General features: G+C 48.1%; 1 protein-coding gene across 1 annotated transcript in view; it reads right to left on the reverse strand.

Moving 5' to 3' along the window:
- Positions 1 to 12,607, reverse strand: part of LOC112240528 (formin-2-like) — a 114,309-nt gene extending 101,702 nt beyond the window's left edge. Inside the window, 3 exon segments of the mRNA XM_042315844.1 lie at positions 4,597 to 6,054; positions 6,157 to 7,440; positions 12,497 to 12,607. Of these exon segments, the coding sequence (XP_042171778.1) occupies positions 4,597 to 6,054; positions 6,157 to 6,877 (2,179 nt within the window). The 5' untranslated portion in view covers positions 6,878 to 7,440; positions 12,497 to 12,607.
- Positions 12,608 to 16,737: the final 4,130 nt, after the last annotated feature.

Genomic DNA, 16,737 nt, shown 5'->3' on the forward strand with positions numbered 1-16,737 from the left:
CACACCAACAATAAATGTGCTATCCTGGAGCCAAAGCTCACAGCTCATACAAACTACAAATAAATTAACATCTTGTCAGTTCTCAGACTCCTGTCTAGTGACATGCATCAGAAACCCTTTGAAGCACAGACGTAAAACTCATTCCACTGAGGGTCGAGTGTCTGTAGGTTCTCACTCCTACTCCTACCTTGTACTTGGTTGATGAATTAAGGTCAGTAATTAGTAAAACAACTCCCCCTCACCTGGTGGTTCAGGTCTGAATTGAAGGGAAAGACCAGCAGGCTCTAGGCCCTACATGGAATGAGTTTGACATCCCTGCTTTAAAGCATGAAATATTAACCTTGCCCAGCCAAGACCAGGGACGAGGAGGGACGGACCGACCGAGAGGTCACGACAGGAGGGAGCAAAGGGTCACGTCAAGAGGGAGCGACCGCCCGGCCAAAGGGTCACGTCAAGAGGGAGCGACCGCCCGGCCAAAGGGTCACGTCAAGAGGGAGCGACCGCCCGGCCAAAGGGTCACGTCAAGAGGGAGCGACCGCCCAGCCACGTCAGGAGGGGAGGAAGGGAGCGACAGACCGAGGGGTCAGGGAGGAAGGGAGCGACCAACCGAGGGGTCAGGGAGGGAGGACTCTGTCTCCTGTCACCCTCTCCAGTAGAAACACGTTTAATTTGGTCTGACCGTCCGAGGGAGAGCTCTTTTCTGTCTTCCATTAGTTCAGAGTTAGAGAGCTGAGGCCCAAAACAAAGATCACTGTCCCTCTTCGCCAACTGACCACAACACATCTCAATAGCCACTGCTGTTTGTTTATGCTAAGCAGGAATGAACTGTCCAGGCCAAATACTGTCTATCATTCATACTACTGTAGCCACGTCTAGACGGACTGGTTACTGTAGCCACGTCTAGACGGACTGGTTACTGTAGCCACGTCTAGACGGACTGGTTACTGTAGCCACGTCTAGACGGACTGGTTACTGTAGCCACGTCTAGACGGACTGGTTAAGTAGTAGTTACTGTCTAGACGGACTAGTTAAGTAGTAGTTACTGTCTAGACGGACTAGTTAAGTAGTAGTTACTGTCTAGACGGACTAGTTAAGTAGTAGTTACTGTCTAGACGGACTAGTTAAGTAGTAGTTACTGTCTAGATGGACTAGTTAAGTAGTAGATACTGTCTAGATGGACTAGTTAAGTAGTAGTTAGTCTAGATGGACTAGTTAAGATGGACTAGTTAAGTATACTGTCTAGCTGGACTAGTTAAGTAGTAGTTACTGTCTAGCTGGACTAGTTAAGTAGTAGTTACTGTCTAGCTGGACTAGTTAAGTAGTAGTTACTGTCTAGCTGGACTAGTTAAGTAGTAGTTACTGTCTAGCTGGACTAGTTAAGTAGTAGTTACTGTCTAGCTGGACTAGTTAAGTAGTAGTTACTCTCTAGCTGGACTAGTTAATTAGTAGTTACTGTCTAGCTGGACTAGTTAATTAGTAGTTACTGTCTAGATGGAATAGTTAAGTAGTAGTTACTGTCTAGATGGAATAGTTAAGTAGTAGTTACTGTCTAGATGGAATAGTTAAGTAGTAGTTACTGTCTAGATGGAATAGTTAAGTAGTAGTTACTGTCTAGATGGAATAGTTAAGTAGTAGTTACTGTCTAGATGGAATAGTTAAGTAGTAGTTACTGTCTAGATGGAATAGTTAAGTAGTAGTTACTGTCTAGATGGAATAGTTAAGTAGTAGTTACTGTCTAGATGGAATAGTTAGCACATCCTAGACATCTAAACATCTAAATAGACAGGAGAAAATAACATTGAAATAACCAGGTGGATAATTATACTCATTGCTTGATTGCTATTCAGAACAGAGCCATGAATATTGTGAACATGGGTAAGATGAGAACTTGAGTTTTGTTCTGTTTCTACCAAACAGACTGCCAAGTGTGCAGCATGAAACAAGGACACAGTGAGGAGAAATCCCTTAACACAGCAGCTACCCTACACTGTAGTCCCCCAACAGCAGCTACCCTACACTGTAGTCCCCCGACAGCAGCTACCCTACACTGTAGTCCCCCAACAGCAGCTACCCTACACTGTAGTCCCCCAACAGCAGCTAGTCCCCCAACAGCAGCTACCCTACACTGTAGTCCCCCAACACAGCAGCTACCCTACACTGTAGTCCCCCAACAGCAGCTACCCTACACTGTAGTCCCCCAACAGCAGCTACCCTACACTGTAGTCCCCCAACAGCAGCTACCCTACACTGTAGTCCCCCAACAGCAGCTAGCCTCCACACTGTAGTCCCCCAACAGCAGCTACCCTACACTGTAGTCCCCCAACAGCAGCTACCCTACACTGTAGTCCCCCAACAGCAGCTACCCTACACTGTAGTCCCCCAACAGCAGCTACCCTACACTGTAGTCCCCCAACAGCAGCTACCCTACACTGTAGTCCCCCAACAGCAGCTACCCTACACTGTAGTCCCCTGTAGTCCCCAACAACAGCGGCTACCCTCCACACTGTAGTCCCCCAACAGCAGCTACCCTCCACACTGTAGTCCCCCGACAGCAGCTACCCTACACTGTAGTCCCCCGACAGCAGCTACCCTACACTGTAGTCCCCCGACAGCAGCTACCCTCCACACTGTAGTCCCCGACAGCAGCTAGCCTCCACACTGTAGTCCCCCGACAGCGGCTACCCTACACTGTAGTACACTGTAGTCCCCCGACAGCGGCTACCCTACACTGTAGTCCCCCGACAGCGGCTACCCTACACTGTAGTCCCCCGACAGCGGCTACCCTACACTGTAGTCCCCCGACAGCAGGCTACCCTACACTGTAGTCCCCCGACAGCGGCTACCCTACACTGTAGTCCCCCGACAGCGGCTACCCTACACTGTAGTCCCCCGACAGCGGCTACCCTACACTGTAGTCCCCCGACAGCGGCTACCCTACACTGTAGTCCGACAGCGGCTAGTCCCCCGCACACTGTAGTCCCCAACAACAGCGGCTAGCACACTGTAGTCCCAGCACACTGTAGCACACTGTAGTCCGACAGCGGCTAGCCCGCACACTGTAGTCCCCCCCGACAGCGGCTAGCCCGCACACTGTAGTCCCCCGACAGCGGCACTGTAGTCCCCCAACAGCGGCTACCCCGCACACTGTAGTCCCCCGCACACTGTACACTGTAGTCCCCCCCCGACAGCGGCTAGCCCGCACACTGTAGTCCCCCGACAGCGGCTAGCCCGCACACTGTAGTCCCCCGACAGCGGCTAGCCCGCACACTGTAGTCCCCCGACAGCGGCTAGCCCGCACACTGTAGTCCCCCGACAGCGGCTAGCCCGCACACTGTAGTCCCCCGACAGCGGCTAGCCCGCACACTGTAGTCCCCCGACAGCGGCTAGCCCGCACACTGTAGTCCCCCGACAGCGGCTAGCCCGCACACTGTAGTCCCCGACAGCGGCTAGCCCGCCACACACACTGTAGTCCCCCCGACAGCGGCTAGCCCGCACACTGTAGTCCCCGACAGCGGCTAGCCCACACACCCGCACAGTCCCCCGACAGCGGCTAGCCCGCACACTGTAGTCCGACAGCGGCTAGCCCGCACACTGTAGTCCGACAGCGGCTAGCCCGCACACTGTAGTCCCCCAACAGCGGCTAGCCCGCACACTGTAGTCCGACAGCGGCTAGCCCGCACACTGTAGTCCGACAGCGGCTAGCCCGCACACTGTAGTCCCCCGACAGCGGCTAGCCCGCACACTGTAGTCCGACAGCGGCTAGCCCGCACACTGTAGTCCGACAGCGGCTAGCCCGCACACTGTAGTCCGACAGCGGCTAGCCCGCACACTGTAGTCCGACAGCGGCTAGCCCGCACACTGTAGTCCCACAACAGCGGCTAGCCTCCACACTGTAGTCCCACAACAGCGGCTAGCCTCCACACTGTAGTCCCACAACAGCGGCTAGCCTCCACACTGTAGTCCCACAACAGCGGCTAGCCTCCACACTGTAGTCCCACAACAGCAGCTAGCCTCCACACTGTAGTCCCACAACAGCGGCTAGCCTCCACACTGTAGTCCCACAACAGCAGCTAGCCTCCACACTGTAGTCCCACAACAGCAGCTAGCCCGCACACTGTAGTCCCCCAACAGCGGCTAGCCCGCACACTGTAGTCCCCCAACAGCGGCTAGCCCGCACACTGTAGTCCCCCAACAGCGGCTAGCCTGCACACTGTAGTACCAGAACAGCTTTTGCAGGCGCAGACGCTCTTATACTTTATTTCATTATTTAACCTTTATTTAACCTTTATTTAACTAGGCAAGCCAGTTAATTTAAGAACAAATTCTTATTTACAATAACGGCCTACCGGGAACAGGGGTTTACTGCCTTGTTCAGGGGCAGAACGACAGATTTTTACCTTGTCAGCTCGGGGATTCGATTACTGTCCCGACGCTCTAACCACTAGACTACCTGCCGCCCAATCACAATACTCTGTCCCTTACACAGAGCGATTGACATATTTGGTACTTTTTCCATCACAACATAAAAAACAAAATCAAAACCTTGTGAAAGAGGCCTTTGGAGAGTCCCTGTGAAAATAAAGGAATAGAACTCACCGGTGAAGATGTCGTGGAAGCTACAGGTAGACACGTGTCCGGCGGAGGATCTCCGTGTGGCACACAGGGGCTGACTGCCCCCCCTCAGCCTGTCCTCCGACCCTCCGTACCCCTCCAGGTAGTCTGCTGATCCTGCCTTGATGGGGCGCTCCCTGTCCAGCTCCTCGGTCCAGTCCGCGGACCAGCTGAGGGGACCTGCGATGCTGTGGGAGCGCTGTCGTCTAACCCTCCACTTCTCTGTGCGATGTCCCAGGTCGTGGCAGCGCTGGCGGAACAAGGGGCTCCGTGAGGGCGAGGTGCCTGGGGAGCCAGAGAGTTGCCTGGTGGTGGTCTTGATGTAAGAAGGGTAAATGGGAGGGTAGGGTTTGACTGTGGGGCTGGTGCCTGAGGAAGAGTGGTTGTAGGATGGAAGGGTGGAGGTCAGGGTGGACTTGAGGAGACGCATGGCCAGGCTAGGGCTCTCCTGAGAGGGCCAAGGGGAGAAGGACACGCTGCTCTTCCTTCTCTGGGTGATCAGAGGGTCGTCGGCAGGCTCAGAGCACCTCAGATCCCCCCTGCTAAGACACTCCAGGGACTCAACGCTGACTGCAGCCCCCACCCCTGCCCCCACCCAGTCCCCCACCCTCCCCTCTTCCTCGGAGGCATTGCCAGAGCTCAGGTCTATGTCCTCGTGGCTCGTGGTCGCATCACTGTGACTAAGGCTCTCGGCTGACAGGGGAGGCATGTCCAGGTCATTCTCCTCCTCCTCCTCCTCCTCCTCTTCCTCCACCTCCTCCAACACCTCCTTCTCCTCTCTGAGGGGAGACTCCACAGCGCTCTCAAAGGAGGCTGTGAGGTCTGGGAAGCTGGTAACGCTGGTTGTCTTGGTAACATGGCCGTTCGTCTGGGCAGTGGGGGGCTGAGAGAGGGGCTGAGTGTTACCGTTAACCTCCTGGCAGCTCAATGCCTCCTCCGCCTGCTCCTCCTCCTGCTCCTTTGTCCCAGAGAAAGAGGAGGAGGCACAAAGGGCTGGTTCTGTTTCAGCCCCTCTCAGCTCCCAGTTGAGTTCCTCTGTAGCAGTGGTAGCTCCCCTCTCCTCCTCCACCGCCTCCTCCTCCTCCCCATCCAGAGACCGTTTAGAAAGCAGGCCATTCTCCCGGCCAGTGACGGGGGCTGCCTCTGGGGCAGAGAGAGGCTCCGGTGGGGGGGTTTGTTCAGTGGGACTGGGGGTAGTTATAACCTCGTCAGACCTCTGTTTCCTCCACCCTCCTCCCCAACCCAGCTCTTCACTCAGCTCAGCGGTGGAGATAATCACCCCCTGCTGTAGTCTAATAGCCTGCTGGATGTCGGCTAGCAGGTCCTCTTGTTCTGCAGCTGAGTGAAAGCTATAGATGTCCGGGTCTGAACCAGAGCTGCTCCTCTTTCTCTGTTCAACCTCCCCTGCTGGTCTGGAACAGTGTCCGCGGTCGCCCCCGTGGGCTGCAGGCTCTCCCCGTGGGCTGCCGGCTCTCCCCGTGGGCTGCCGGCTCTCCCCCGTGGGCTGCCGGCTCTCCCCTGTGATACAACCATGACTCCTAGCACCATGCCCATCACCAGGCTCTGCTGGTCCCTCGGTGTCAGATTGGCCCAGCTCGTCAGCTGACAGAGAGAGATCTGGTGTTTTGGTGTGAGCAGAGTGAGCGGAGTCCAGCTCGTTCTGAGACGACAACACATCCTCCCTGGATCCCCCTGTCGATCCCTTCCCCTTTAGATTCTTCCTCTTCCTGATAGAGAACACAGAGGATTTAGACTCCTTCTTATTCTTCTTCTCGTCTCCTCCTCCTTTGCCATGTTTTCCGTGGGATTTCTTGCCGTGGTGAAATCCTTTGTTTGTGCCGTCAGCGTGACGGGGCTCCCCGGTGGCATGTTCTGCTGCGTCCTGTCCGTGTCCGTCCCCCTCTTTCCCCTTCTTCTGCTTCCCCTCCTGGTTCCCCATGATGCTGAATCTCAGCCTCCACTTCTGTCTGGCGCCGAGACTCAGGCCATGTCTTTGAAAACAGCTGCCATTTTCTCTGCTGCTCCTCCGTCTACGTCTGCGTAGCTGCTGCGAGGCTGTGATGCTGCTTTCCCGTGACGACGATGAGAGGAGCACTGCTGATGATGCGAAGACGACGTACGCCTGCTCTCGCTCTCCTCCTCCCTGCGCCAGTGCGATATCTCCCTTCTCTTCTCCCTCCCCTCCCTGCTCCCCTTCTCCCCCTCCTCCCTGCAGCCTCTTTCCATGCGCCTGCTCTCTCTCCCGTCTCACTCTCCTCCTCTCCATCTGCTGCTCTGCATAATGTGCTGAGCCTAGCAGGGCAGGAGGAAGAGAAACAGCCTTCAGAAACAACAGTAGAAGAGGTCTCCGCCGGCTGCCTCCTCGCCAGGGGTAGAGAAAACCATGGCTGGTGAGTTGGGTACTGGCTGGGCTCTAGGGAGAGGTGGTTGCTGTGACAGAGAGTCTGGCGGGGAGAACGGGTGTTATAAGGACTATAGCGGAGAGTGTGTCTGTTATAGGGGCTGCGGCAGGGAGTCTGGCTGCGGCAGGGGCTGTGAAGGGGAGTGCGGCTGGGAGTGTTGCCATTATAGGGGCTGTGACAGGGAGTCTGACGGGGAGTCTGGCTGTTATAGGGGCTGTGACGGGGAGTCTGGCTGTTATAGGGGCTGTGACGGGGAGTCTGATGGGGATTGTGTCTGTTTGTACTCGTATTGAACAGGCACACAGTTCTCCCTGTGAAAGGAGTCCTGACAATGCTCTCCCTCAGCACAGGGATGTGGTTTTCTATAGTCTGGATGGTGCGCATGGTGAAGTCTTGATGCTGGGGACAGTTCTCCCAGTGATGGTGTCTGGAGAAAAACAGGATACGATAAATATGATTAATTACACAAATTCAAAAGTTGAGTCACTTAGAAATCACTCCTGTGTTCCAATGGCACATTGTTTATTAGCCTTTTAAAAATGATAAACTTGGATTTTCTAACACAACGTGCCATTGGAACACAGGAGTGATGGTTGCCTGCCGCCCCCCCGGGTTGTGCCGTGTCGGAGATCTTTGTGGGTTATACTCGGCCTTGTCTCGGGATGGTAAGTTGGTGGTTGAAGATATCCCTCTAGTGGTGTGGGAGCTGTGCTTTGGCAAAGTGGGTAGGGTTATATCCTGCCTGTTTGGCCCTGTCCGGGGGTATCGTCGTACAGGGTCACAGTGTCTCCTGACCCCTCCTTTCTCAGCCTCCAGTATTTATGCTGTAGTAGTTTGTGTCGGGGGTCTAGGGTCAGTTTGTTAAAGCTGGAGTACTCTCCTGTCTTATCCGGTGTCCTCTGTGAATTTAAGTATGCTCTCTCTAATTCTCTCTCTCTCTCTCTCCCTCTCTCTCGGAGGACCTGAGCCCTAGAACCATGCCTCAGGACTACCTGGCATGATGAATCCTTGTTGTCCCCAGTCCACCTGGCCGTGCTGCTGCTCCAGTTTCAACTGTTCTGCCTGTGATTATTATTATTTGACCATGCTGGTCATTTATGAACATTTGAACATCTTGACCATGTTCTGTTATAATCTCCACCCGGCACAGCCAGAAGAGGACTGGCCACCCCTCAGCCTGGTTCCTGTAAGAAGGGCTATATAAATAGATTTGATTGATACTGATAAATGGGCCTCTGTACGCCTACCCAGATATTCCATTAAAAATCTGCCGTTTCCAGCTACAATAGTCATTTACAACATTAACAATGTCTACACTGTATTTCTGATCAATTTGAAGTTATTTTAAAAAGTGCTTTAAAAAACAAGTTTTTTTCAGTTTTTCAAACTTTTGAACAGTAGTGTATTTATTTATTTAAAAAAAAAAAATTAATCGACCAGCCACTCAGATTTTTTTTATGCCAACCAACAAATTTTTGTTCGCTATAATTACACCAACAAAACACAAAAAGCTGATTCGCATACAATACAATAAAACGTATAATTAGTATGAAGTCGTGGTACACTGATTGATATAGGACTCTGTCAGGCCTCTCTGGGATGATAAGCGTCAGGTATAGTTCAATTCAATCTGTACTGAAGCCTGTTTGATGGTTCGTTGGAGGGCAGGATTTCTTATTAGAATCCCGCACCTTGAAAGCCCTTTAGCTCAGTGTGGATGTTGCCTATAATCCATGGCTTCTGGTTGGGGTATGTAGGTACGGTCACTGTGGGGACGACGTCATCAATGCCCTTATTGATAAAGCCAGTGACTGGTGTGGTGTACTCCTCAATGCCATCTGAAGAATCCCGGAACATGTTCCAGTCTGTGCTACCAAAACAGTCCTGTAGTTTATCTGCTTCATCTGACCACTTTTTTTATAGACCGAGTCACTGGTGCTTCCTGCTTTAATTTTTGCTTGTAAGCAGAAATCAGGAGGATATAATTATATTCAGATTTGCCAAATGGCGGGCGAGCTTTGTACACTGCTCAACAAAATAAAAGGAACACTTAAACAACACAATGTAACTCCAAGTCAATCACACTTCTGTTTAGGCGTAAAACTGCTGCCATTTCTCCCTGCGCCAGAAGAAGAACCGTCTGTCAAATGTTTTCCATTAACAAACATATTGTATTTTCAGCAACCAAAAGACAAACAAAAAGAACAGATCTACCGCTTTCTTAGACTTGCTCGCAATGAAAATGACAGATCTATAACTCACATTTCTACGTGCATTTTGTAGGGTCGCCAACAAAGTTCTATAAAGAGCTCTTAGCGGTCAAACAGGGAAACGGTTCCTATAGTTTTTCTACCATTCATTTCAGAAACACTTAAAATAAGGGCTGTGTTTCGTGTAGACTCACCCCGGCTTGGCATTTTTGATAACCATGTAAATCGCTCTCGGACAAAGTGACTTATTAGTCTATATTTACTCAGATTCAAAAATGATAATTAGCATCAAAGTAGACATCAGGCAAAACTACAAATCCCTGCAAGATCCTGCACATCCTCTCCAGCTGACACCTTTGCTAACAGGTATTGATCCTGCACATCCTCTCCAGCTGACACCTTTGCTAACAGGTATTGATCCTGCACATCCTCTCCAGCTGACACCTTTGCTAACAGGTATTGATCCTGCACATTTGACACCTTTGCTAACAGGTATTGATCCTGCACATCCTCTCCAGCTGACACCTTTGCTAACAGGTATTGATCCTGCACATCCTCTCCAGCTGACACCTTTGCTAACAGGTATTGTGTCAATGTAAAACTTGCACAAGACCTTTCACAGAATTGAATTTAAAAGGAATGTAGCCAATTTATTCATTAGCTCATGTAACAGATGGTAAGAATCTATGGATTAACTCTTGGCTTGAGTTGGCAGTCTCCTCCAGATCATTGTGGAATGTGCAATACAGGCAAATATATTTATTTTAAAAAGTCACCTTGCCAGAGAGAGATGTAGTCATTAAAATGTCACGCCAGGGTAAGCCTACACGAAACACAGCCCTTATTTTAAGTGTTGCTAAAATCCCCTATGGGGGAAAAAGGAACAGTTGAGAAAACAATTGGAACCATTCCCCTGTTTGACCGCCAGGTGTTATGGCTAATTATGAGGCACACTGTGATACTCCATCACAGCTTTAACGGAAATATCTGATGCACAAAAATGCTCAGCTGGCCCTTTAAGGGCGGGCGGTTACCGTGGTAACGCGATGTCAGTCACGTTTGTGCGACTGTGATTGAGTCTGACGTTTTAGCTTATTGCCTGCTGAAAGGTGAATTAGTCTCGCAGTGTTTGGTGGAAAGCAGACTGCCTCTATTGCGTTTATTTTTAATTATTATCCTAAAACAATATTTCTGCCGTTTTTGTTTAATCGCACAAAGTCAAACATCTACAAATCCTACAGCCTATCCCATCTTGCGTTGCAACACGGCCTGGCTGGAGCTGTGGGCACGTATAGAGCTGAGCACAGGCATGACATTTAATTATTTATTTTTTTACTTGAAACAGAAGTCTGCCTGAAGTGAGCCTTTTAACCTTGTTTCTTGGTTATTTACATCGTTTTATTCATTGTAAATAATAATTTGTTCTTAACTGACTTGCCTGGTTAAATAAAAACTGCTAGGGAAGAGAAGACGCGGCTTCTAGTCAGAAAACAGGAGGACATTCTACACTGGAGTTGCTTACCAAGACGACATTTACTGAGTGGCCTAGTTACAGTCACACTTTTGACTTAAATCGGCTTGAAAATCTATGGCAAGACCTGAAAATGGCTGTCCTAGTAAAGATCAAAAACCAACTCGACAGAGGTTAAAGATTTTTTAAGAATAAATGGGCAAATATTGTACAATTCAGGTGTGCAAAACTCACAGCTGTAATCGCTGCAAAAGGTGATTCTAACATGTATTGACTCAGGAGGTTGAATACTGATGTAATCAAGTTAATATATATTTTTTACAAATGATCGTTGACCCCCCCCAAGAAATGACAAATACATTTGAATCCGACCCTGTAACAAAAGGGTGGGTGTGAACAGAAGTCAAAGGGTGTGAAGACTTTCTGAAGGCCCTGTTTATCTACACACACTACATGTCCAACAGTATGTGGACACCTGCTCCTCAAACATCTCATTCCAGAATCACAGGCATATGGAGTTGGTCCCCCCCCCTTTACAGACAACAGCCTCCACTCTTCTGGGAAGGTTTTCCCACTAGATGTTGAAACAATTCTGTGGGGACTTGCTTCCATTCAGCCACAAGAGCATTAGGGAGGTCAGGGGTTAAGGTCAGGGCTGCAGGCCAGGCAAGTTCTTCCACACCGGTCTTGTCAAACCATTTCTGATTGGACATCGCTTTGTGCACGGGGGCATTGTCATGCTGAAACAGGAAAGGGCCTTCCCCAAACTGTTGCCACAAAGTTGGAAGCACAGAATCGTCTAGAGTGTCATTGTATGCTGTAGCGGTAAGATTTCCCTTCACTGGAACTAAGGGGCCTGAACCATGAAAAACAGTTCCAGACCATTATTCCTCCTCCACCAAACTTAAGTTGGCACAGGGCAGGTCCTTACCGTTCTTAGGAGGTACCAACAAATGGCTCCAGAAAAATTAGATTAGTCCCAGTAAGCAAATTGACGTTTAAATACGTATTTTCCAGACGTTGACGTTATGTTCAATTTAGGTTTATGAATGAAAGGTATTTCAAGTATTTTTAAAATACACATTTTCCAGGAAGTTGAAAAGGCGTCTTTTCCAAACACCAAAAGGACAGATTTCCACCGGTCTAGATACAAATCTGTCGTTCTGCCCCTGAACAAGGCAGTTAACCTGCTGACCCCCGGTAGGCCGTCATTGAAAATAAGAATCTGTTCTAGTTATATAAAAAGGTAAACAAATAAGTGGTTGTGTGTCATTCGGGAGCAGGATAACTCACTGTATTCATCATAACATGTTGCATTTCAACACTCCCCCGACGACAACATTATGTTTATGACTATATTCTAAAACGGTGCGATAACGTTCAACCCGATCAGCTCCGACGCTCGTCCCCAAGGGAAATGCGCCCCGGGCAGAAGTAGTATCATCAATAGTAACAAACAAAACGAACCTTTCCTGAAACTTACATTTAAAAATGGACTGAATGCCATGTTCAGATTACCAATAACCGTTATAACAGGCTAGAAAGTTCCAGTTAAGGCTAATATATCACGAAATGACAGCAACTCCATAGTGGAGGTGTAGAATTTAGATGCTGTTTCCTAATTGCAACTAATATCGCTCTGACACCTCAACCAGATTGCTGACAATTTGCCGCATGTTGTGTTGGTGTCAATCAATGTGAAGAACACGGGGAAAGTTATTGGTTTTACTGGACGTTTAACGAACATGTGCGGGGGGAAAAATACAAATAATACTTCCCTAGCAAATTCAGACGTTACTCACATCATGTTGCCTCCGTGAAGTTAACGTTCACCGCCAGCATGCAGCCACCACATAGTCCTTTGGAAAGACGCGCCCATTCAATCAGCCATTTCATTTCTTACAGGTGTGAATTCCTTGAGCGACGTTTTGATTTTCCTGTGATCACAGTCAAATCCGGTCATAACTTTGGCATTCGACAGTTTTAAATTTAAAAAGACTAGAAACAGAAGTAAACTTACTACTATAATTAACTGCTAAACCTAGAAACATATAACGTTATACAGTCATCTATAACAAATACAACAGTGACGCCTAGTGGTTGATTTTGAGAAAACACCTAAGCCTAATGTCCTGGGGAGCATCATTTTTGGTTTATCGAGCTAACGTTATATCGTGTTCCTATGTCAAACATAAACAATCAAAAGATATAAACATAATGATGGTAATGGTTTAATAAGAAAATGAACAGGAGACTCCCTTACCCTCCATTATAAAAAGCTGGTCTATACTTTATACCTACTAGTACTTACCGAATATACACTGACAAAACATTAAGAACACCTGATCTTTCCATGACATAGACTGACCAGGTGAATCCAGGTGAAAGCTATGCTCCCACTTCAATTAGTGTAGATGAAGGGGAGGAGACAGGTGGTTAAAGAAGGATTTTTAAGCCTTGAGACAGTTGATACATGGATTGTGTATGTGTGCCTTTCAGAGGGTGAACGGTCAAGACTAAATATTTAAGTGCTTTTTGAACAGTAGGTGCCAGGCGCACCGGTTTGTGTCAAGAACTGCAACGCTGCTGGGTTTTTCCACACTCAACAGTTTCCTGTGTGTATCAGAGTCCACCACCCAAAGGACATCCACCAACTTGACACAACTGTGGGAAAGTCAGGGGCCAGCATCCCAGCCACACCTTGTAGAGACATGGGCCAGCATCCCTGTGGGAAGCAACACCTTGTAGAGTCAACATGGACCAGCATCCCTGTGGAACGCTTTCAACACCTTGTAGAGTCAACATGGATCCCAGCATCCCTTGTGAGTCAACATGGGCCAGCATCCCTGCTTTCAACACCTTGTAGAGTCAACATGGACCAGCATAGAGTCAACATGGACCAGCATCCCTGTGGAACGCGTTCAACACCTTGTAGAGTCAACATGGGCCAGCATCCCTGTGGAACGCTTTCAACACCTTGTAGAGTCCATGACCCGACAAATCGAGGCTGTTCTGAAGGAAGGTGTTCCTAATGTTTGTGCGTGTGTCTAACAGGGTTATATTGATGATTCCCCTTGCCACTTTATTGTTAAGCCAATGGGTTTTTGGTTTGAGTTTGTCTTGCCTTCACCTACTCAACATGGCATCTTATTGGCTGGTTTGCGTAGCTTGCTTATGAGGGGGGATGTTCCAGTTAGAATCGTCCCAGTGAACAAGCACCAAACCAGCGGTAAGTTGTTGGTTGCAAAGCACTGCATGTCAAAAGTGATTTTTATACTCCCAAGTGATGATTTAAATGTACAATTTATATACATTTGTTTGTAAATGTTATTCGAACATCACACATAAGATGCAGCGGTTTTTGGTGCATAGTTGTTAAGCATTTAGTTGTAGAGAATTCCAGCTAAGACTAGCTAGCAACTTAGTGTGTCTGGTGGGGGGGTTCGTACAGTATATGTTGTACAGTGCGTGAGTGCAGAGTTGGATGGTGAGCCGTGCATTGCATGACGTGCAATTTTGTGCTGTTCCTATCAGAATAAATCTACATGACTGGTGCTACCGCGTGCGCGTGTCTGTGTGCGTGTGTGTGTGTGTGTGTGTGTGTAACAACAATCTGTGACCGGACACTGAAACACAGTAAGAAATTTTATTTCTTTATAAAATGAAATGTTTATCAAATTTAAATAAAAAATCCTTCAAATGATTTATCATTAAAATGAGTGTTCTTCAGAAGTGCTTTACCTGGGAACAAAACAAATACAAACTCATCATATTCTCCTAGCTGAACACCTCCGTTTGTGTCCATCAAGGTGGAAGTAACTAACAAACATCTCTTATAAAATATGACAAGCATAAGATTATATGGCTCAGTAACATAAGTCAATCATATCATTATAAAACATTTAAATAACACAAAATGTGGATTTATAAAACACTTAGAAAATGACTTATCCTTCTATTGATCTGATCACATATGTGGAACCAAACATCTAAATGAATCTGTCCATAATTCCACACATGGTGTGATAAAACCAAACATCTTGTATAATTCTTGTGTCAAAAAGGTCTATTTGAAAACTAGAACACTCCTTAAAACGTCTTGGGAAAAAAAAAATCCAACATTGTGTGTACTGGTCAACTCATTGTGTATCCTGGTCAACTCATTGTGTATCCTGGTCAACTCATTGTGTATCCTGGTCAACTCATTGTATGTCCTGGTCAACTCATTGTGTATCCTGTTCAACTCATTGTGTGTCCTGGTCAACTCATTGTGTGTCCTGGTCAACTCATTGTGTATCCTGGTCAACTCATTGTGTATCCTGGTCAACTCATTGTGTGTCCTGGTCAACTCATTGTGTCCTGGTCAACTCATTGTGTATCCTGGTCAACTCATTGTGTGTCCTGGTCAACTCATTGTGTGTCCTGGTCAACTCATTGTGTGTCCTGGTCAACTCATTGTGTCCTGTCCTGGTCAACTCATTGTGTATCCTGGTCAACTCATTGTGTGTCCTGGTCAACTCATTGTGTATCCTGGTCAACTCATTGTGTATCCTGGTCAACTCATTGTGTGTCCTGGTCAACTCATTGTGTGTCCTGGTCAACTCATTGTGTGTCCTGGTCAACTCATTGTGTGTCCTGGTCAACTCATTGTGTGTCCTGGTCAACTCATTGTGTGTCCTGGTCAACTCATTGTGTGTCCTGGTCAACTCATTGTGTATCCTGGTCAACTCATTGTGTATCCTGGTCAACTCATTGTGTATCCTGGTCAACTCATTGTGTGTCCTGGTCAACTCATTGTGTGTCCTGGTCAACTCATTGTGTGTCCTGGTCAACTCATTGTGTATCCTGGTCAACTCATTGTGTATCCTGGTCAACTCATTGTGTGTCCTGGTCAACTCATTGTGTGTCCTGGTCAACTCATTGTGTATCCTGGTCAACTCATTGTGTGTCCTGGTCACTCATTGTGTGTCCTGGTCAACTCATTGTGTATCCTGGTCAACTCATTGTGTGTCCTGGTCAACTCATTGTGTATCCTGGTCAACTCATTGTGTATCCTGGTCAACTCATTGTGTGTCCTGGTCAACTCATTGTGTATCCTGGTCAACTCATTGTGTATCCTGGTCAACTCATTGTGTATCCTGGTCAACTCATTGTGTATCCTGGTCAACTCATTGTGTGTCCTGGTCAACTCATTGTGTATCCTGGTCAACTCATTGTGTATCCTGGTCAACTCATCGTGTGTCCTCATTGTGTATCCTGGTCAACTCATTGTGTATCCTGGTCAACTCATTGTGTATCCTGGTCAACTCATTGTGTGTCCTCATTGTGTGTCCTGGTCAACTCATTGTGTGTCCTGGTCAACTCATTGTGTGTCCTGGTCAACTCATTGTGTATCCTGGTCAACTCATTGTGTATCCTGGTCAACTCATTGTGTGTCCTGGTCAACTCATTGTGTATCCTGGTCAACTCATTGTGTATCCTGGTCAACTCATTGTGTCAACTCATCCTGGTCAACTCATTGTGTGTCCTGGTCAACTCATTGTGTGTCCTGGTCAACTCATTGTGTCCTGGTCAACTCATTGTGTATCCTGGTCAACTCATTGTGTATCCTGGTCAACTCATTGTGTGTCCTGGTCAACTCATTGTGTGTCCTGGTCAACTCATTGTGTGTCCTGGTCAACTCATTGTGTGTCCTGGTCAACTCATTGTGTATCCTGGTCAACTCATTGTGTATCCTGGTCAACTCATTGTGTATCCTGGTCAACTCATTGTGTGTCCTGGTCAACTCATTGTGTATCCTGGTCAACTCATTGTGTATCCTGGTCAACTCATTGTGTGTCCTGGTCAACTCATTTGTATCCTGGTCCTGGTCAACTCATTGTGTGTCCTGGTCAACTCATTGTGTGTCCTGGTCAACTCATTGTGTATCCTGGTCAACTCATTGTGTATCCTGGTCAACTCATCGTGTGTCCTCATTGTGTGTCCTGGTCAACTCATTGTGTGTCCTGGTCAACTCATTGTGTGTCCTGGTCAACTCATTGTG

The sequence above is a fragment of the Oncorhynchus tshawytscha genome, unplaced genomic scaffold, assembly GCF_018296145.1.
Source record: "Oncorhynchus tshawytscha isolate Ot180627B unplaced genomic scaffold, Otsh_v2.0 Un_contig_3532_pilon_pilon, whole genome shotgun sequence".
Taxonomy (NCBI): domain Eukaryota; kingdom Metazoa; phylum Chordata; class Actinopteri; order Salmoniformes; family Salmonidae; genus Oncorhynchus; species Oncorhynchus tshawytscha.